Below are 21,813 nucleotides of genomic sequence, written 5' to 3'. Positions count from 1 at the left end.
AAAGGTACATAAACATAGGGGCCCTATTTTCACGATCTAAGTGCATGGTCTTAAGCGCAGGGCGCAGGTGCACTCAGGGCGTGTCCAAATCCACTTTTGCTAGTTTAACGACAAGAAAACGGTTGGCGCGCCCGGGCGCATGGTCTGAATGGGTTTATCTTAAGAAGTAATGGGTGTTTTTGGGAAGTAAAATGCATTAAAACAATCTGAGTGTCATCTCTCATTCCCTTTAAGAGCCAGTTGTGCTCATGCCATGGCAGATTCGCGTTTTTCATGGTGGAATTTGCAGGAGCAAAGACTGAACGATTTTTAAGAAAATGCATCAGCTCATGCGTGAGGTTAAAGGCCCGGGCGCGCCGACCGTTTTCCTGTCGTTAAACTAGCAAAAGCAGATCATCTACATGACAAGCCAGATTTTTTATCTTTATGTTCACAATAATAAACTTTTACATTGTAGTCCATTTTATTTTTTTCATTTGTCTTGTTTGTGTGCTGCTGCGCTTCCCTCTGTGTAATAAGTATAAAGTGAAAGCACGTTGTGCACCCGCCCAGAGGCGCATTGTCTTCTAATGCGCTCTTTTGAAAATAAATTTGCGTCATTGACTTCAGAGTGTAGACCAGGTTTGAGTTTGTCTATGTTTTCAGTTCCTTAAAAAATAGCAACGCGCCAACACTGAGCCTGAAAACACCCCTTTTATAGACCATCACGCCCGTGGGTGAATTTGCTATTCAAACAACCCAGCGCAGGACGGGAAAATGAGAACTATGTCAGGCTGAAACTGGCAAAAACACTTGGCATGCACCTTGCGCCTTATTGTGCCGGGTGAGTGATAGGGGCCAAAGCATTAACCAGTAAAACAACACTTTATAAAGAAAATAACTCCAAGTGCAGTATAAACCAAAGCATGTTGCGAAAAATAAATCCTCAGTCGTAACAATTATATGTCAACACGACACAAATCATTCATGCCAACATAATTGGATTATGTTACATGAGTGAACATAAAAAAGAAAAAAAATCAAATTTTTATTGATTTAACTTTTAAAAGGTGAACATCGCTTTTGGCCACTACTGTATTTCTTGCAACATGGTTATATAGCCAAAGTGATGCTACAGTAAAAAATGTTATCGCTTTCTCCTTTGCAGGTCCAGGTCGACCACTTCCTCCAGACTGTGGTGGTTATACAATGGGGGCATCTCAACAGCCCAATTCCTCCATGCTCACCCACAGCGGTCCCTTACCCTCAAATCGAATGGGTCTTTCCTCCAACTCTGTCTCCCAAATGGGTCCATCTGTTGGAGGATACATGTGTAGCAAAGGTCCCAAACAACCCCTCTGCCACCCCTCGCAAGACTTTGGAATGCCAATGCAGCCAGGCCAGAGCATGATGGGATTGGGTGGACCTCCACGTCAACCGCTGCACCCATCTCATGGTGTGACCAGACCAGGAATGCCGTGTCCCAACTTGGCAGGGGGTCCTGTGCCAACCCATCACCTGCGGCAGGCGTTACACCAAACCGGATCTCTTCCTTCGCGTATGATGTTTCCTTCACAGCAGCAGCCTTCATCACAGTCCCAGCTCTGGCAGCACCAGCAGGGTGTGCAACCACACATGGACCCTGGTAACCACCAGCATCCCTTCCCCAGTGGAGCAGCTCCACCCGGGTGTGGAGGACCTCAGTTTCCACAGCGATCTAGCATGGCAGGTATGCCAGCCAACTTCCCTGGTGCCCGTCCTCCGCCTAATCAGGTAGCCCCTGGTCTGGTTGGCAGGCCGGATCAGAAGATGCCCACCAGCCAGCCGCTCTCCTCCATGGCCCCGCAAAACCTCCGAATCCGAGGTCCACTTTCTGCTTTAGCTATTATGAAGCCCGGTGGTCCGTCTATGATGCACCCGGCCCATGGCATGGCTCCTCCTAGCTACCAGATTGCTTCTGTGGGCAAACATTGTTCACCGCAGGGCTATGGCCCTGGACACAATACTGTACCTAAACTACCCTCTTATGACTATACGTCACAGCATCATAGCAACGGGGCAATGCCGGGGGGGATGCAAGGGCCTGGGAGAGGAGATGGTGGTGGGGAAGTGGACTTTATAGACACTCTGGTGGGAAACAATGAAGACTGGCTGAACAATCTCAACATGATTGATGAATACCTTGAGCAAAACTCGTAGGGATGACAGGTCCAGACCTTCCCAGGTTGAAAATCACTACAAACAGCGGCAGAACCGGAGTCGGGGGGTCACCGATTTATAAGGTTATAAACCTTATTTGTCAGGGTTGGTATAAGCAAGAATGTATTGGTGGAAATGATGCACTGCTAAACCCCCTGAAATGACTTTGCTGCCCAGCTCTATTTAAAGAGTTCAAAAGGTGATTGAGCCATCAGACAGGGTTTTAAGATGCCCTTTCAAATGCTCACAGGTTGCTCTTCCAGTGCTCCTTGCACTATATTACAATTCAATTGTAAATTATGTTTAATATCTATGGAGTGAAACACTGATATGAATACACAAGCTTTCCCCAGCAGCTTATTGAACGTTCTCTTGCAGTAAATGCAATGTTGGTACAGTGTTGTTCTCATGTCTGACCAGACGGAGATGTCTAGCTTTTCATTATTGCTTATTGAAAAGCATACCTTGTTTTAATGTGTATTTGAAAAGGGGCTTGACTTGTAAATAACGTGTTTTGTAAAATATACAAAAATGTTGTTTCTTAAACTGTAATATAGAAAAGAGAAGTAAACATATTTATGCTTCTTTTCTGCTGATTAATTCTTATAAATGTCATTGTAAATAATGAATAAAACAAAAATACAATGATGTAAAAAATGACAAATGATGTGTTTTACACTGGGAAACTCTTTTGTAATTTGTATTATGCAAGACAGTATGGTTAGTTTTGGAGTAATACTATGTATTACAGTGTTGATAAAACTGTTATGGTTTTGACATAACTTAACTTCTGGTACCCTAGTCAGCTCAAGAACAGTTTTGTTTTGTTTTGTGTTTTTAAATTGTGAGGTTTGGAGTACAATACCTTGTCACAGTATTTCATTCTGATATTGCAGTCCAGAGGTTCCATAAATTGCCATAGCATAATACATTTTACACTAGACACCAGTGTAAAAATCAGTGTGACAAAATAAGAAATAAGGATCAAGTTTTCTGGACCAAGGATGCTTTTCGACAATTTTAGGAATGTCTTTTGTATGTGCACACCAGCTACGTGGAACCTGGGGACAATATATATATTTCACACCACCTATTATGGGAACACAAGAGCAGCACCTCTCACAGTAAGACCCACAATCCTTTGTGCCAGAGTCTTGGGTTTTCAGCAGTTCATGAACATGTAGTTGACCCCATGAACTTTAAGACATTCTGATTTGTGATTAATTGTGATTTATTTTGTCTTCATATTTTTAGATTGGAAAATAAACTGTATAAAAGAATAATGTCTATTTTTGACCCTGTCACTTTTGTTTGTTTTCCTGTCTTTGTTTTCACTGGTGGTGTTACTGAAATGTATGACTACAGTAAAATTAAAAGCACCACACCTCTTTAGCCACCACAAATAGTGTTGAGATGTCTGATAACTACTGAGCAGAATTGAGCTATGGAGAAACCAGATAATGGGGTCATGGACTCTGCAGAAACCATATGAGTAAACATGTAGAAGATTCTAGAGAGTGTGCCTAGTGTACGAGGCCAATCTGTACGTCTGTTTCTGGTCTTTATTGGGGTTTGAAGTTATTTGAAATTAAACTGGTTTCCAATGAGTCAGAGATGAAAGTTTATGGTAAGTCATTGAAATTAAATGAAACCAGCATGGGAAATTATTCACAGGAAGAGGTTTAGATGCATTTTAGAAGCCTGAATGAGGTTACATACTGTAGAATAAAAAAATGGAAAATGCATATTCCTTTGCAAACTGATATGGGTAAATAAAGGACAAGAAAAACTCATTTGTTGAAACTATTTCACACTTTCTCAAAGTCTTTATCACACAAAAAAACGTTAAACTACATTGACAAAATCTGTAATTTCACTGGCAAAATCAAACAATCACCTCAAAACCATTGCAACTGTGCTCAAAATCCAAAAAAACTTTCAAATGATACACACACCCAGTAAATTATAAAAAAAACTATAGAGCATTAGAGATGGAGAACACTGGAGTTTTCTCCATGGCTCACTTGGTCAAAGTGGTCAAACATGGTCAAACTTTAAACACAAAATTATATCTTGAATCTACATTCAAGCTACATTCTCTAATCTCCTTCAAACCATTTTATCTGTACTCAAAATGACTTGACTTCAGATAAAATACAACCAGTGAATATAAGTACTACACGCCACAAAAACACAGCATTAGGTCATGTAGTTACAGAAACATAAATGTTTACTTTGTACAAAAACATTTAATACTGTTTTTATAACTACTGTTAAAGATGTATATTCTTATAAACCTATTTTCAGTTAATATATTGTGTGCTAAGGTCTTCTGATTCTGAAAAGTCCATAGGTCAAAGTGAATGAAAAATTAATTCCATATGAGCATCACGTCTCCATGTTGGTGACGTGGATCCCGTCAACAAGAGGGTGTTTCAATGATGACCGAATTTTCACTTCTGCGTGAACTATTCCTTTAACTTTTGCCATCTGTGTTTAGAGTGCAAGAGATATGCAAAAAGTTTTGGTGAAAGAGTTATTTGAAAAAGGGGTTTAAGCCAGTGGCAATTTGGTTCAGATAATGGGATTATATTTTTTGCGAATCAGAATAGCTTTCATTTATACAGTGAATTTTTTATGCAATAATCCAACAGTCTCTTCGCAAATTCAAAAAATTTGAATTGTTCATACAAGTATTTTCTTAATTTTAGACTAAAGCAGAGTCCTTTCCAGGCGATAACATTGTTAATTTTGCTTTTTATTTATACTTTTCATATATTAGTTGCAGACTTTCAAACTGATTTATCTAACTATGAATAAAAACAAAAAGTAACATAGGCCCGGTTTCACAGACACAGTTTAGTTTAAGCCAAGACTATGCCTTATTTGAATTAATGTATTTATATTGCTTTAATAAAAATAACTTAGAAGAATACATACAAAACAATGCTGGTGTGCATCTCCAGACAAAACAATGGCACTGATATATTTTAAGATATTTATGAGCAAGTTCTTTTCAGTTAAGACAGGTTAACCATTCATTTTAGTTTGGCATTAATAGCATTAAACCTTGTCAGTGAAACCAGGCCATATTTTTCTAAACTTAAGCTGTTTGCTCATATTTTACATTAAAGTGGGTATTCTGTAGTTAACTGTACACTTCCCTCTCTCATGCAGAAAACATGATGCATTTATTGTCAGATATTGCTGTCACATCACATCATTTAAAAAGATGATGCAAAGGAAATGTAAGACTCCAGTGGCTAAAGCCTACTTAGCATTTATGTAATTGCAGTTTATGCAATACCTTCTTAGACCTGGAAATTAAACAGTTGCAGATGAACCCTAGTTGTGTGCACACTCAGTTAAGTGTCTGCCTTGAGTAGTTTTTACAGAAACTATTGGCAGGCTACTCTATAGTGCAGTATTAATGAGTATTATGAGTATGGTTAAAAAATGTGTGCAATAAAAATGTAAAATGTGAGTGTGGGTACTTGTCAAATACAAAATACATTTTTACATATATTTTCACTCTCAATGTTTTCATTAGCTTTCCTTACACCAACAGCATAAAAAGCAATATAAATGGACATGGCATTTTCATCATTTCAGTTCCCCTTCTTCCGTTGTATGGTTTTGCCTGTTTCATATTTAGATCTGAAGCAGTTTTGCTTCCACATTAAAGACATTGGTCTAATTTGTAGTTTTAGGTGAAAGAAGTGCAGGTTCATGTTACATACACACTTAAATAACAACTATATTGCTACAAAATAGACATCTAATTAACTTCTTACTTTTAAGCTAACTTTAAAACATGCTGTGTATCAGCCATGAAAAAAACCATGTTTGTGTACAACTGTGAGAGACATCCCTGTCAGATCGCTAAGTTAATTCCAATTGCAACAGAAAATGAGTTTTTATTAGGCTATATAGGTTTTATTATTATACTTTTAATTAAATTGAATTCCTGCAAATATACCTTCCATTCATTAATCAAGTTATGCGATTTCAATACGGAACATCGCCGATTTTGGCCGTTGCTTCATTTTCCTTATAAAAATACAACTCCCTAAATTCTTTGCAGTTCATGAGTTGACAAGCAGCCAATGGGCGCCGTGACCGCCGTCACGTGACTCGGGCTGTGCGCTTCCTGCGGCTGTGCAAAACAGACTGGCGATCTCAGGAACGGAGAATTGCAGTTTCTGGGTGAGTAAACACGTTCGCAAACGAAAGATCGCGCAGGTCGCCTGTTATGTTTTCTCAGTAAAGGCCAGGCGTATATTCGGGGCATGTTTGAGGAGAGACTGGGCTACATGAGGCACTTAAGAGGTGTGTTAGAGAGATAGGCCCGAGGTATTTCCTGGTCTCAGTCCTGTCCTGGAATACATCCAGTGTGTGAGTGCACATATGAAAGCGTCAGAAGTTATAAAAGTTGCTTTTCTATACATTTGCTAAACTTGCTTCGATGTGTCCTTTACGAACTGTCAATGTTTTAAAGTATGCAGGGAAATGTATCGGTATATACATGGGTTGAATACTACTTAGCATTATTTTCCATCACATCATCACATAATATAGTGAAGTGTCTGTCATGCCCGATCGGGCCATTTAAACTGTCTGGTTTACATTGTTTAAGGTAAAAAACATTACCAGGCACATGGATTTTATTTACTTCTTTCGTCTTTGTGATGATAAGTGCTCAATGTTGATCTTTTAGGTCGCATCACGCAGCGTTTAACTGTATTTTATATACGACTGTTTTCTGTAAAGCTGTTATGTTTAATAATGTGGATTATGCTAGATGCTGAAGTAGGAGAACAGTTGTGACAGGAGGCCCTGAATAACGTGGATGTGCCGCGTCACGCTAGAGAGCCATAACCCGTCTTGTCATCATTATAAATAACTCTCTCTTTCTCTGTGACTCTTATAATCATTTACACGTCTATCTGTGAGCTGCTACCTCTTGAGTTATGACCAACATTTGAACATCTGATCATAATTTGCCCATAAATTGTATATGTGCTCAATAATGACCTTAGACTGTGAGGTTGTGATGGTGTTTGTACCTATTTTAATAGATTTTCAGCTTTGTTTGTTTAAATGATTTGTATTTACCTGTATAACACTTATCCCGACCGATACCGATGTTAATCCCTATACATTATCTTTTCTTTTAATATGTCTCTGTTGCTTTCAGTATTTCAGGCAGTTGTTGTGAAGTACTGCTGGTGCAATGTAGGGCTGTCACTATATCAGATTTTTAATTCATGGTTTTTGTGGCCTAAATAATTCCGGGTAACGATATTACCGTGATATTATCTCTTTAAATGTTATTCTAATTTACACTAAATATTGTATAATATTATAATCAGAAGTAATATATTCACATCATGTTTAATATCATGGATATTGACAATACTGGTAAGTTGTGACAACCTTAGTACCACACAGTGTTGTTCAGGTGTTAATAATATGTCACTGAATGATAACCATATATGAAAGAATTCAATGCACCGGTTTATTTTGACAGACAGTTTGTGTAAAAATAATTTAATTTAATACACTCGATGTAAATATTCATCTGTCCCACAATGCATCACTTCACAGGATGATCATTATTCACAGAGCTGTGGTTAAGAGATTCTACTTCCTTTCACTTCCACTCAGTAAAAGAGCTGTGGTACTTTCCCCGAAATTAATATAGCAACTGGGTTTCTGGTGAACATAAGGCTTAAAAAAATATGTCTTATCCTTTCCTGACTCCTCTTTCATGTGATTAAACAAGTCTTTTCTGGTCTTTCAATAGCAGTGGAAGAAGCAGACCCAGCCATGGCTTCGGCTCCTATAGCGCCTTACAACTCCAGTCCTTTTGTGAACAGCTCCAGCCAAAATGTAAGTGATGTCTGATTGTAGATGTTCAGCCCCCCATTTACCCCCACACTTGATCTTATAGAACTCTTATTCTCTGTAATTTTATCCCGATGGCTTATTTTAAACTACGTTATCCTGTAGATTTGTGATGCTGTTGTTGGAAGGTTAGACTTTCGTTTTCTGCATTAATAAATAATGTGCTTCACTGGTATCAATAGAGCTGCCATTTGCTGTCCTTTCCTATATTATTAAGCACCCATATAGAAGCTATAGAAGCCACTTGAATTAACAAACTGCATGTGAAGATAGCATTTATAGTCGATATTTGCTGCTTTTTAGGTCTACACAGAAATTAGTAATTAGCACCATTTATAGACTTGTATATTGCATGTTGGTAAGTAAAAACGTGTTTCTAAAAAGGGAACTTAAGATGGTGACCAAAAATGTTTCCTTAAAAAGCAGCACAACCTTTTCTTGTCTAAATGCATGCATATGCATACAGTGGCTGGCTTGGCACATCACACCTCACTGGGCAGAGAGGATGCCAGGCAGACAGGGAGTTGGCACGTCGCTGGTGTTTGAGCCAGGAGACTGCTGTTCCATACATATGTTAGTGGAGCTGTAACACCTGGCAGGTGATAGGCAGCAGAACCCTAGTATCCATTTTCCCAGGGTCCCCGAGGACAGCTAGAGAGATTTATTTTACAAAGGACTGCACATCTGTCTCTGTGATTGTCTCTGTTTGCCTCTTATCTCAGTCTTTTTTTCTTTCTTTCTTTTCATATTATTTCTTCTGTCTTTACAAATTTTAAATTCGTTTTGGTGTTGATAGCGGCACAGAAATTAAACACTGCGTCTAAAATGACTTCTCTTTTAATCCTCTTATTTGCGGTTTTCATTTCTCCCCCTTCTTCATCTCCTCTTGTGTTTACTCAACTCCTGCTTATTTCTCTGAGTCAGGTTAGTGTGTGTGTGTGCTCATGGGTTTGGCTGCTACATTTGTCATCTCCAAATAGCATGGGCCGGATCATTACCCAGAAGCCCTTGCTTCGCTCTGCCCATCAGTTTACAGCGTACAAAACGCTGAACGGCAGCAAAAGGGCGACAGAATAAACGGCTACGTGGAGCAAACGCTGCTCTTAGCTACATTCCGGTTCACTAACCTTCAACTGGCAGCAGGAAAATAGCCCAGGGAAAGACAATCTGGATCCCTGACCACACACACATCAGACAGGGTGAAACTGGACAGTCTCTTTTACTCTTTATTTTTCTCTCTTCACCACCCCCACACTTTTGCATCCTGTCATGCACATTATTTTCCCAGAACTGCACTTTTCTCTGATATAATACCACAGAAAACGGCGTCATGTCAGACTTCTGTTTGTTTAGAGTATTAATGTTGTGAGTATCAAAACATATCTGTTATGAGAAATAATTGTGTGTGCAGACTGAAGGGCATGTTTCTTAAACTGTCCTCACAAGAATGTACACAAGAAAATCCAGCTGGTTCTTAGTAGTAACATAAAGCAACCAAATCAAATTGTATTTGATAAGGGTTAGGGATAGGTATGTCAACCTAATGTTTCTCTATGTGATTACAGACATCCAGAGAGAGTCTGAAGATGGAGCCGCTGGCAGATTTTGCGTCACTGCCGGGAGAAGAGAGAATTATTGGTGAGTCTGTTTGTTTCTTCATAAACCTGTTTGTTATTCATAATGTGTTTTAAGAATATCATTCTGAAATTTGAGACAATCTTAAATAATTAATGTTCCAAGGAGAATCTTGCATTGTTTAATAAATGCAAGTAAATACATTATGACCTTTGGAACAGATGAGGTAACATGGTGAATGTCATTCGAGTAGAAATAGTGCAGAATCTTAAATGTTTCTCATTAAATTTCAAGCATTCAACTATTTATGTGTTTAAGAAAAAAATATTTTTTCTTAATTTTGTGAACGAATAACAATATTTATCCAATTCCAAATAAAAATATTGTTTCTATTTTCAAAGAAACAGGTCAAAATTACAGGAAAACAAATATTTTATTCAGACCTCAAATACTGCAAAGAAAACAAGTTAAAATTCACTTTTCACAATGTTTTTAGGAGAAGTTACATAAACATATTTCTATGTGAGAACGTCACAATTGTTAACACAGTTTTCATGTGTATTGTCATGCTGTCAATCTTGATGACTTTGTCCCCTTGTTTGATTTTGTTGAAATTCTACAGACACTGAAATGGCCACAATACATCTAGAAATGCTGATTAAATGACTGAACACAGGTTTTAGGTTAAACTGTGTAATTCTTTCACAAAACTCAAGAATTAGGAGTCATAGTTTTAATGGGACGTAAACCTGTTTTTATTAGATAACATTTATTAAGTTACATTGCCCAAATCTGTTTGACTCCTCAGATAAAGACATCATCTACATCTGCCCATTTAATGGTGCGCTGAAAGGAAAGGTGTTTATCACCAACTACAGACTCTACTTCAAGAGCACTGACACAGTAAGGGAAACTTTCACTAATACGTGTATGTGTGCATATCAAATAAAACAACATCTGCTCATGTGACTCAGGACTCAAAACAAAACTCGAAAAAAAAATAGCAGTGGGATGGCTCTTTGTTTTACTTTAGTTCACCTTTCTCTGGAGTGTTAAAATCAAGCACAGACACTCTGAGGACATGCCAGGTGTTGCTCTGTTCCAAACCGGCCCATCCGTTTCCTTCCTCCTTTCTGTCGTTCATAATTTCCCCTATTTCTTTCACACAGTTTGTCCTTTACAGGCCTGTTCCTGTATCTCGTATTTTGGATTTACTTTCAGTGTCCACCTTTACTTATAACATACATCTGTTGGTCTGTCTACGAAGAAAAAAGAGAAGATTATGAGAGGAGGAAAAGGTTTATCATATCAGAAAGAGGCTTTCATCTTTCCTGGCTCTGTCTTTGTCTTGGCACATGGTAGTGGGCACCTGCAGCCCTGTTTTGTGAACGTTTTGACCGTTGCTTACGTCTGTTGCCATGATATGTCAACTTGGCAAAGAGAGAAGGAAAGAGCAAAATGGATCTTAAAGTGGGGAAGTTTATTGAAATGTATGTCTGTGTAGAAATTCAAGTGTAACTTCAAAGATAAAAAAAATCTGAAAGGTCTTATGGCTCTGCTGTCAGACAAATATGTAATAGGATTCCATTCCGCTTTGTTTATAAAACATTCATAAGAGTGTTGATATTATGTCCTTTCGTCCCACTCTCACTGTCTTTTTCTCTATCAAGGAGACGCTGGTTACTTTGACCGTGCCCTTAGGTGTCATAAGCCGCATAGAGAAAATGGGAGGAGCCACCAGTCGAGGAGAGAATTCTTACGGGCTTGATATCACCTGCAAGGTACTGCCCCCCAAAATAGCACACAAATAATAGAAATACACATACCATTAAAAAAAAATGTACATAATTTAAATAGATTCAGTTTTATACTACATAAATTTGGACATGAAAGGACATGAAATGATGTATAAAAATGTAAATTGTTAATCCCAGAGCCTTGTTGCACCGGGCTAATTAAAACAATGCAAACACAAAAACACGAATGAAAATGTAAGTTCTTGAAAAAGAATAATGAGTGAGTGTGTGTGTGTGTGTCAGGACATGAGAAACCTACGATTCGCTCTGAAGCAAGAAGGCCACAGTCGAAGGGACATTTTCGATATTCTTTTCAAATATGCATTTCCTCTATCTCACGGAATGGTCAGTATGTAGTGTATAGCTTTATTCTGGAATGCCTCATTTAACTGACTTTAACTTTTCTTTCTCTTTGTTGTTCACAGCAACCCTTTGCTTATCTGAGTCAGGAGAAGTATGAGGAGAATGGCTGGAGCGTTTATGAGCCCATGGAGGAGTTCAGGAGGCAGGTGAGGACCAGCTGTTTACATCCAACATATCTTCCTCTAGTTTTTCTGTATAGTGTTTAAATGTGTTTTTTACTGTGGTCTGTTTTTCTCAGGGTCTGCCCAATAATGAATGGAGGATCACTTTCATCAATAAGAGCTACGAGTTGTGCGACACCTATCCCACGATTCTTGTTGTTCCATATAAGGCCCCAGATGAGGATCTAAGAAGAGTGGGTACCTTTCGATCTCGCTGCCGCATCCCGGTGAGCTTTATTCCTTCATTTTGACGTGTGTAAACATGAATGACTAGACTTATAGGGTGATCTAAAAACAGAAGGTCCTGTCCTATAGAGCAATACATGTGTTGATATTTATTTATTGTTATTGGATGTCTTTGTATGATAATAATGAATAATTAATTAACTTTTATCTCTAGCAGTTATGTGTTTGGTGTTATCTTCACTTTCTAAATTTGTGATATCTTTCCTCCTACATTCAGGTGTTGTCATGGTTCCATAAGCAGAACCACGCTGTGATTACACGGTGCAGTCAGCCTTTGGTAGGCATGAGCGGAAAGCGTAACAAAGACGATGAACGTTATTTGGACTTAATCCGTGAGGCCAATGGTACCGCAAAACTCACCATCTACGATGCCAGGCCCAACGTCAATGCTGTGGCGAACAAGGTTAGATTCCAGAATGCTGCTAATAAATGGACAAAGTCGTTGCCTGATCAGTTGCATCATCTTTGATCAGAAATTCAAAACGTTTTGGATAAGCCATACATGCATTACTTTGGTTCAAGTAGGTGTTGGTCTTTGTTGCATTTCACATGTATCAGCTAATTCTTTTAACTCATCATTTTTCTTTGTTTATTGGTATATTAAGTTTATAAGTATTTCTTATGTTTTGCATAGGTTAATGAAAGTGAACAAAATAAAATCCAAATTTATGGGCTGAGAAAAAGTGTCTGTTTTCTCAGCTCTACAAACACTTTGTTCAGCATATGAGCTATAAAGCACATAAACTGTACACACCAGTAGGTTTTCAATTTTTGCCATTTGGCAGATCACACTAAAATCTACCTCATTGTGCACCAGTGGTTTTACAAAACTACTCATTCAACACTGACATGGCCTTATTGGTCCAGCCATTTCTCTTACACAAGGTGTTTATATTGAACTCTCAGTGCAGGTGTGTTGGAATTCTATATGTAATCTTGCCCCTTAACCATAGACCTCTGAACCCTTACCCTCCAGGCCACAGGCGGGGGTTACGAGGGCGAAGATGCATATCAGAATGCTGAGCTGGTCTTTCTGGACATCCATAATATCCATGTAATGAGAGAATCATTGAAGAAACTAAAGGATATTGTCTACCCTAATGTGGAGGACTCCCATTGGCTCTCCAGCTTGGAGTCCACCCACTGGCTAGAACATATCAAGGTTTGTCATAACATTCATGCTGGTGCTATTTTTTGTGTTGGAAGTCTGTTGTTTGATAAAATGTGGGCGCAGGCTTTACTTTCTATTACTTCTCTCTAAATATTTTTCATACTTTTAGTGGCTCTTAAATGTCTCTGTCCTTATCATCACCAGTCATTAACTAGCAAATAGAAAACCATGCTTTGTGGCTATGATGTGACTACATCTATTTAAAAAGACAAACCTTACAATCTGTCTAATCCAAACTTTCAGGTTTAATCATTTGAATAGTTCAAACTGGGAAGCTTTTTTTAATGTGTGAAGAAATTGACTATATTTGGTAACAATGTAACTTTAGAGAAATTACTTGTATTACAAATGTTAGCATTCACTAGTTAATGTAGTTCAAGTGCAGGCGCATTATGTTAGCAGAGCAAAAGATTGTAGGTTCGATTCCCAGGTGATAAAATCTGTGTATCTATAAGATTGATTATAATAGCAAAAAGTGCATGAAAAGATATATATATCTTTCTTTTCTAGTTGGTGTTATCGGGGGCCATCCAGGTGGCAGATAAAGTGTCGTCTGGTAACTCTGTAATGGTTCACTGTAGTGACGGCTGGGACCGTACGGCTCAGCTCACTTCTCTGTCCATGCTGATGCTGGATTCCTACTACAGAACTCTACAGGGCTTCCAAGTGCTGCTGGAGAAGGAATGGATCAGCTTTGGACACAAGTTTGCTTCGGTGAGTATCACCATAATGTTTTGGGATTTCAAAGCTTAAATTGGTGTCAACCAAATCGCACAGTAAAGGTGATGTTAACAGAGTGACTTCTTTGACAGAGTTTGATAGATCATAAATAAGGAGTTATTGCTGCTGAGTATGTGTTTAATCAAACAATTGATTCTATATATTGTTGCTCATTTTCTAGTTACATAGCTTTATCTTGTGCCTGCTTCATATGATGTTTGTGTGTTTGTAGAGAATCGGTCATGGAGACAAAAATCATGCGGATCAGGACAGATCACCTATCTTTTTGCAATTCATCGACTGTGTCTGGCAAATGACGAAGCAGGTAAGAACCTAATATATAAATCTAAACCAATAATGAATTTATTGTTTAGTCTGGACGCTTGTGACTTTTTTACAGAATACAAAAGGCAATATGTTTCTCTCTCTCTCTCTCTCTCTCTCTCTCTCTCTTTCTCTATGCTGCTGTATTGTATACATCAAGCTTCAAAAGCACCATAAAAGCACCTAAGTAGTATATGAAGTCATATAAATCACTATTTACTTACAATCTTCCTCTCCATAGCTCTCAAATTTGATTAGGGCTGTGGGTAAAAGCTATTAATCACATCCAGAATAAAAGTTTGTGTTTACATAATAAATGTCTGTGTTCTGTGCATATTCATTTTGTATTCATAAGCACATACACATACATGTACAGAGGGTTTCAAAGTGACAACATAACAAACGTTACTGCGCATGCATGCACGCATCCGTGGGCTGCCCTTAACTTCCAGTACACATTCAAAAACAATAGAGTGCCTGTAGATTATTTCTGATAACTAGCAAAAGAAACCGAGAAGAATCATTACTTGGCTAAACTTGTCTCTCAGATATTTTGAATTTAGACTGCGATACTGTGCTCAGCCGCCAAATCTCAGTCTCCCGTACAATTTCTTAAAATGCAACCGAACTACAGGACCTATTCAACAAATTGTTTATTTAATAAAATGAACATACAACAAATATCAGCAAATCGTTTATTTAAGAAATTATTATACAATAAAATAATAAAACAAATGAATACGAACATAAATAAAATGTAAATAGTTAAATTATTAGACACTAGCCAAACACAGACCAGAAGTTAACTGCAGTCCTGGCACGCGCGTCCCGATGAAACGGTCAATATATAAAATACAAAAAAAAGTTTATATACAAGTTAAATTATACATAAATATTAATATACACGTACACACATTTAGAAAAAAATATTAGCATTTTGTATTCATAAACACCTGCACAGTTCGCAGACAGATATTACACGTAACACAGACTTTTATTCTGGATGCGTTTAATCGTTGAACAGCCCTAAATTTATTTAACATATTCACATTATTTGAGAAACAGCAGGGTGTGCTATCACTGTCAAACATATTTTACACATTATAACAGTGAATGGGATTTGAGAGCTCTGGGGACAGGAAAGATAAGCAATGAATAATGTCTTCAGTTTTGGTCTTGTCCTCACATGAAGGGGTGTTATCTGCTTCTGAAGTCACATAAGGATGTCTTTGGTCACTAAAAATTACTGTCCAGTTTTATTGTTTGAATATCAGCTTCCTAAATACTCGACAAAGAAACATAAATATGTTTAGGCTTTTGTGTGAACTAAACTTTCAGAAAACCACAATACAATAAATAATCTAATAATAATGCTTTTAATGATCTTGTTTACCTTTGATCCATGTTCCACACCTGTAGTTCCCGACAGCATTCGAGTTTAATGAACGTCTCCTGATGGTAATCTTGGATCACTTGTACAGCTGCCGATTTGGCACTTTCCTCTTCAACTGCGAGAGTGCCCGTGACACCAATGTAAGAAATCAGCACACACACATTACACAAATTTGCTGTTACTTTATACCAATTGTTTTATAGGCTCTGAACTTCGCTTTTGGAATCAATTTAGAGCTCTTTTCAATTTGAACTGAATCTATTATCACATTGCACACTAGTAAATATAATAGCGACCATTTTTGTGAGAACTATTTCTATAAAAGCTGGTATTATATTATCGTATGGACTTATTCATTGTCCTCGCATGTATATACACTGCAGTGTGTAACACTTATGCATACATTATGAAAATATAGGCTGAATTAATTTAAATGTGTCTCATAATTTTACAGTTTCCAAACCTTTTTCGCAGAATTCCCATCTTCCTCACTTTCTATTTGAGGCATCATAGGGATATATTGACCTCTGCTCCATCTCTCAGACATGTTGCCTTTTATTTCTCTCTGCGCTCATTGTGTGAAGTAGAGCATGAGTAAAAGAGATGCTTCACTGGCTCTCAGTCAGAGTAGATGCACTTCGGAGAGATGAAACATTCATTCTGTCGACCCTCTAGAGTCTTTTACCACTACAACTCTCAATATTAGAGAGCACAGTCTTTCTTTACAGCTGCTGCTAACCAGTAGATGTAACACAGCGCCTACGAATCTGCATTGACAATACGTTTAAACGCTTAACACCTAGTAAATTAACGATAGGCATTTTTAATAAAAGGTTAAATATTATGTTTAGTATTAGATTACAGTATGCAGTATATTTATATTTATTATGTAATACTAATTGTTGCTTCTTTTGTCTACATTGTTGTTTTTTATAGGACGTTCGGACAAAGACTGTGTCTCTGTGGTCTATGATCAACAGTGACACAGCCTCATATACAAACCCCTTCTACACGCCAGAGTCAAGTCGCGTGCTTTATCCTGTAGCCAGCATGCGCCACCTAGAGCTCTGGGTGAATTATTACATCCGCTGGAACCCTCGCATACAACACCAGGTATCAGCATAAATTTCACCATCGTGTTGTGGATTTCTATAACCCTGGCCTGTAGGTGTTTTTATACTTAGGCATTATTAAACAGTGCTGTTTTTAGTAGATGTGTGGCCACATGAGTGACATGAAAAATGGTTATGTGTCTGTCTAGTGTATTGGGTGTTTTTGCCTCTGGGTGAGCGTGTTTACCCCCCTGATTCAGTGGTGCAGAAAATCCTCTCTATCCAGTAATTACGTCTAGACTGGCGCTGCAGAGAACTGTCACTCAAATTGTTCTTATCAACACACACACGCATAGGCGCGCATACCTTCACTGTGGTTTTACACAGCCACTCCAGCACTGGCATTAATAAACCTTAAAGTAATCTTTGTTACCAGTAAAGAAATTAAAGCCTAAACATCAGTTAAAACCATTCAAATGTCAGCCTTATTGTAATGGACTAGCAACGGTTGTCTTAAAACTGACAATCCCTTTTGAATTAGCATCAAAACTGAATTTTAAACTGGATGTTATGCATTTATGTAAGGCTAGAATTGCTTTATATTCCCAAATGATTAATATACTTAACACACAAATAGTTGATACACAAATACATGGAGTAACAGGCCAAAATAACAAAAAATATGCTCTGTATTTTTTCAGACCGCAAATACTGCTGAGAAAACAAGTTCATGTTCACTTTTAAGCAATACAACAGTAATATTTGTATTTAGGAAAAGTTCCAAATATTATTAAAAGATATATATATATATTTTATCACAGTCTTGTCACTCCTGTCTTTCACATTGTGAAACACATTGACTCCATGTCACTCCTGAGGTTTTATTTTGTTGAAATTTTGTCCAACAGACACTGGAGTGGAATGGCCACAATACATCTAGAAATGCTCTCTTTTTTTCTGCGGTTGTATGTTTCACACAAATATATATTTATAAATCAATGACTTACAAAATGTTTTACTGCCACAAACACAAGCTATACTTGGCATTCATTTTTAGAAAGCTTTTGTGTGTTTTTGAGTTTTGAAACATTTCCCTCTACTAAACAACCATAGAAATACTCAAATAGCTGGACTTCACCCACCACCTTCTCAAATCAATTTGCAAACTCCACATTGTGATGATCAGTCATGAGAACCTTCACCCTTTGACATTTACCTTTCATTGCATTTGAGTACTAGTCAGATTTTTTGCTGCCCTCTTTGTGGTAAAAGTTTTGACAGCTGTCACACTGATCTGTGTTCATGTTTGTTTTCAGCAACAGAGTCCAGTGGAACAGCGTTATAAGGAACTATTGGCGTTGAGGGATCAGTACCTGAAGAAACTGGAGGAACTGCAGCTCACAGACTCCACCCCATCCTCCACCCACTTGACAAACAGCTCCACCCCCAATGCTGCCACGCCCAATCAGCACATCACACACTTACAAACACCATTTTGATTGATCTCGCAAAAGCATACAGACATGGAACGTGTGTACATAGCAATAGTAGTAAATATGGTAACACGATTAGTAGTGACGTCAGTTCTGACGAGTAAAAAAACAATTATGCAATAAATCACAGTACAGCCTTCATCGCGCAAAAAAAAGTTAAACACGGACGATGAGAAAAGCCTTAAAGTATAACAGTGCTGTTAGTTTCGTGCTGCTTACCATGGACAGAAGTATTTGAAATTGTGTACGCGTATCCCAGAAACCACTTGGATACTGTTTGGAATGCTCATGTGAGGACTGAAAGCGATCTAGTTGGATGGATGTAGGATGTGGTTTATTTGTTGAGTTATGCATGTTAGGAACTAAACTGATTAGATCAGGAAGAGCTGAAACATTTTTGAATGTTGAGCACTGGTAAGATGTTTGTAAGGTTTTAAAAGTGCTGGTTTTGTTCTTTTTGGAGAGCTATGAGCTTCAGGCTGTTTATTGTCTTGTCTATCCAGTGTCAAGCAGGGTCCTCAACCTTTGGATGAGCAATTGTTTCAAGTGTCAGTTTACTGAATGATGGACTGATGGCTGACCATGAAAGGTCAGGGAAGCCGATGCGTAACGTTAATGTCTTAATTTTCCTCCATAAATGTTACTCGCTGCTCAGGTGGGTGAACAATATGGAGGAACATTTCCTGAACATTTGATCAGAACCAGGGTTTTTTTTAGAGAGTGACAGAGAGACCATTTCTGTGCCTTTACTCATATCTGAGGTTTTCAGGTGTATATTTTATAGACAAACTTTGTTTCGTCATGGCAGCATCAGTGTTTTCCATTTACTGTGTGTTTAGTGACGGGAATGATTCCTCTCCTGTGAGCTCAGATGAGAGAAAGCCGAATGTACGGGTGGCTTGGGGTTACCCCTCAAAATGACATGCAGTTGCCACGGAAAATCACAATTCAGTCTCTGATAGTATTGCTTCCGAAGAGACGGAGCATCTGAGTACTGCATTGTCGGTTGGGATATGAAGCAGTGTGTTTGAGCTGTCACCAGATCAGTTTTTTCTTCAGTACAGGAGCTGTGGCTGATATGGGATATTAAGTAACTTAACATGATGTCGGTTACTGTGAGTCGTTGCAAATGCTGCCTCCGCAAACTGAACTTCTAAAGAGTTTGACCTCAATGAGGATATGAAGTTTAAAGTGTGTGACGAAGAAAATGTTCAATAAACAAGCAAACCACATGAGGTTGATTGTTTTAAGAGGAAGAAATTACAAAAAAATCTATTTTTATTTTGTAAAAGTACCAGAACTATGTAATTACCTCAAAAAAAACTATTTTACTGTTGAAAGTTCTATTGTTGTAAAATATAGTTATTTTATGCCGTGTACAATTTGACAGGTTTTATAAAAAGGAAAGTAATTAGAAATATGTTTTTGGCTGGTTTTGTTAACTAGGTAATTTGTTGGACATCCTCTTATAGTTTCTTTTTTCTTTGTTTTTGTAATGGGCATTTAGATTTTGCTTTGTAACATTTTAAAGATCTGATTCTGTAGGAATTCTTTAGTTCTCAATTCGTTGGATCAATGCATGAGATTGAGTGAAGGAAAGCTGCACTCTTCTTCTGACATTTTCTTAAGTTAGATATGATAGTTTAAAGGGATCTATTTGTGTTTTGTATTCCCTCATGTATCCTTTATTTGTTGGCCAACTGTTGTTATGTACATAATGCTGATTAAATTAATTTAAACAATTTCAAATGGAAAAAGTCTTCATGCTCATCACTGTTGTCCTCCATTTTTTCAAGTGTTTTATTTTTTGGGGATCTTTTGTCTTTGTTCGGCTGGTATGTTTTCACGTTACTGCCAGTAGCATTATAGGCAGGACTTGGGTATAAACTAGACCAGAGCGATGCTTGCTACAAAGACCTTAAAGAAGTAGTGCACTTCAAAATGAACCCATTGACTTCCATAGTGGGAATAACATTTACTACTGAAAGTGGATGGGGCACAATTTGATTTGAAATACACCTTTAAATTGACAGGTTTAATTTATACACCCTTGTGTCATTTCAAACAAACATTCTGTGGAACACAAAAGAAGACATTCTGAGAAATGTCAGAAGAGATTTTGTGTCCACACAATGGAAGTCAGTGGGAGTACAGTGGTGTTTGGTTACCAACGTTTTTCAAAATATCTTTTGTATTCTGCTGAAGAAAGAAAGTCATAAAGATTTGAAATGACACGAGGGTTAATAAATGATGAAAGATTTTTCATTTTTGGGTGAACTCTCCCTTTAAATTGTCTATGACATTTATATATTATACATTGAAGCCTTACTTACTTTACCATAAGTGTACAGGACCCATTAAATCTCTTCTACAATCACTATGTAGATATACATATACTCCTCATACAATCTTCTAAGGAGATTCTTCTAACATTAAAGGGATAGTGTCATATTTACTCACCTTCAAGTTGGTCCAAATCTGTATACATTCCTTTGTTCTGATGAACACAGAGAAAGATATTTGAAAGAATACTTATAAATAAAAAGATTTAGCCCCTCGTTGACCATAGTAGGAACAAATAAAATGGAAGTCAAGAGTGCCCCAGAACTGTTTAATGTCCTACATTCTTCAAAATTTCTTCTTTTGTGTTCAACAGTTTTTTTCTACTATGGGAGTCAATGGGGGGGAAAGTTCTGTTTGGTTATAAGCAATCTTCCAAATATACAAATATGTTTCTCTGCGATCATCAGAACAAAAAAATCGATACAGATTTGAAACAACTCGCAGTTGAGTACATGATGAATTTTCATTATAGGCGAGTATCCCTTTAACACTTTAAACCTCCAAACCTGCATTTAGAAATGTATAGGCTCAGCAGACAATCACTACCATAAACCATTTCATTCAAATGAATTTATTTTCATTCAAATAGGTTTCACCTTAACATCAACATACGAAACCAATATCATTATGAACTTATACATGGATCAGTGTTGTTTAGGCAAGGCAAGGCAAGTTTATTTATATAGCACATTTCATACACAAGTGCAATTCAAAGTGCTTTACATAAATTGATTGACAGAAAGAATTAAGTCTTATCTTTAAAATGCAAATGATTTAAGATCACAAAAACTTTAGATTTTAAGAAACAATAAAACAGCAATAAAATTGATAAAACATGTGACTGTATATATAAAAAGAATAAGAGCAAATAAAAATAAATTAGAAATAAAAGTGCAGTTGATGTAAAGCAGCACAGTGCTCAGGTTGTGAATGCACAGCTAAACAAGTGTGTTTTTAATCTGGATTTAAAAGTAGCTGCTGTTGGTGAATGTCTGATATCTTCTGGAAGCAGATTCCAGCTACGGGTGGCGTAATGGCTAAACGCTGACTCGCCCTGTTTTGAGTGAACCCTCGTTATCTCTAACTGACTT

General features: G+C 37.6%; 2 protein-coding genes across 5 annotated transcripts in view; both read left to right on the top strand.

Annotated features, from left to right (window-relative positions):
- si:ch73-211e3.1 (trithorax group protein osa) overlaps positions 1 to 3,607 on the top strand; it is a 63,074-nt gene extending 59,467 nt beyond the window's left edge. Inside the window, exon 5 of the mRNA XM_056746079.1 lies at positions 1,148 to 3,607. Within this exon, the coding sequence (XP_056602057.1) occupies positions 1,148 to 2,178 (1,031 nt within the window). The 3' untranslated portion in view covers positions 2,179 to 3,607. The remainder of the gene's footprint in view (positions 1 to 1,147) is intronic.
- A 2,710-nt stretch (positions 3,608 to 6,317) lies between these two features.
- On the top strand, positions 6,318 to 20,122 carry mtm1 (myotubularin 1). 4 transcript variants are annotated; one of them, XM_056746186.1, is made up of 15 exons: positions 6,318 to 6,384; positions 7,985 to 8,070; positions 9,651 to 9,723; positions 10,469 to 10,563; positions 11,331 to 11,441; positions 11,700 to 11,801; positions 11,882 to 11,965; positions 12,058 to 12,207; positions 12,444 to 12,629; positions 13,203 to 13,388; positions 13,908 to 14,111; positions 14,350 to 14,442; positions 15,861 to 15,974; positions 16,771 to 16,947; positions 18,203 to 20,122. In XM_056746186.1, exons 2-15 carry the CDS (start codon positions 8,008 to 8,010, stop codon positions 18,383 to 18,385), a joined length of 1,821 nt encoding a protein of 606 aa, XP_056602164.1. In that variant the 5' UTR covers positions 6,318 to 6,384; positions 7,985 to 8,007; the 3' UTR covers positions 18,386 to 20,122. The 4 variants fall into 4 exon arrangements, with proteins under 4 accessions (XP_056602164.1, XP_056602173.1, XP_056602158.1 ...); XM_056746195.1 differs by having other exon boundaries at positions 6,331 to 6,384; positions 7,988 to 8,070; XM_056746180.1 differs by lacking the exon at positions 6,318 to 6,384 and adding an exon at positions 6,412 to 6,507.
- Positions 20,123 to 21,813: the final 1,691 nt, after the last annotated feature.

The sequence above is a fragment of the Triplophysa dalaica genome, chromosome 1, assembly GCF_015846415.1.
Source record: "Triplophysa dalaica isolate WHDGS20190420 chromosome 1, ASM1584641v1, whole genome shotgun sequence".
Taxonomy (NCBI): domain Eukaryota; kingdom Metazoa; phylum Chordata; class Actinopteri; order Cypriniformes; family Nemacheilidae; genus Triplophysa; species Triplophysa dalaica.
This window is presented reverse-complemented; position numbering and strand designations above follow the sequence as displayed.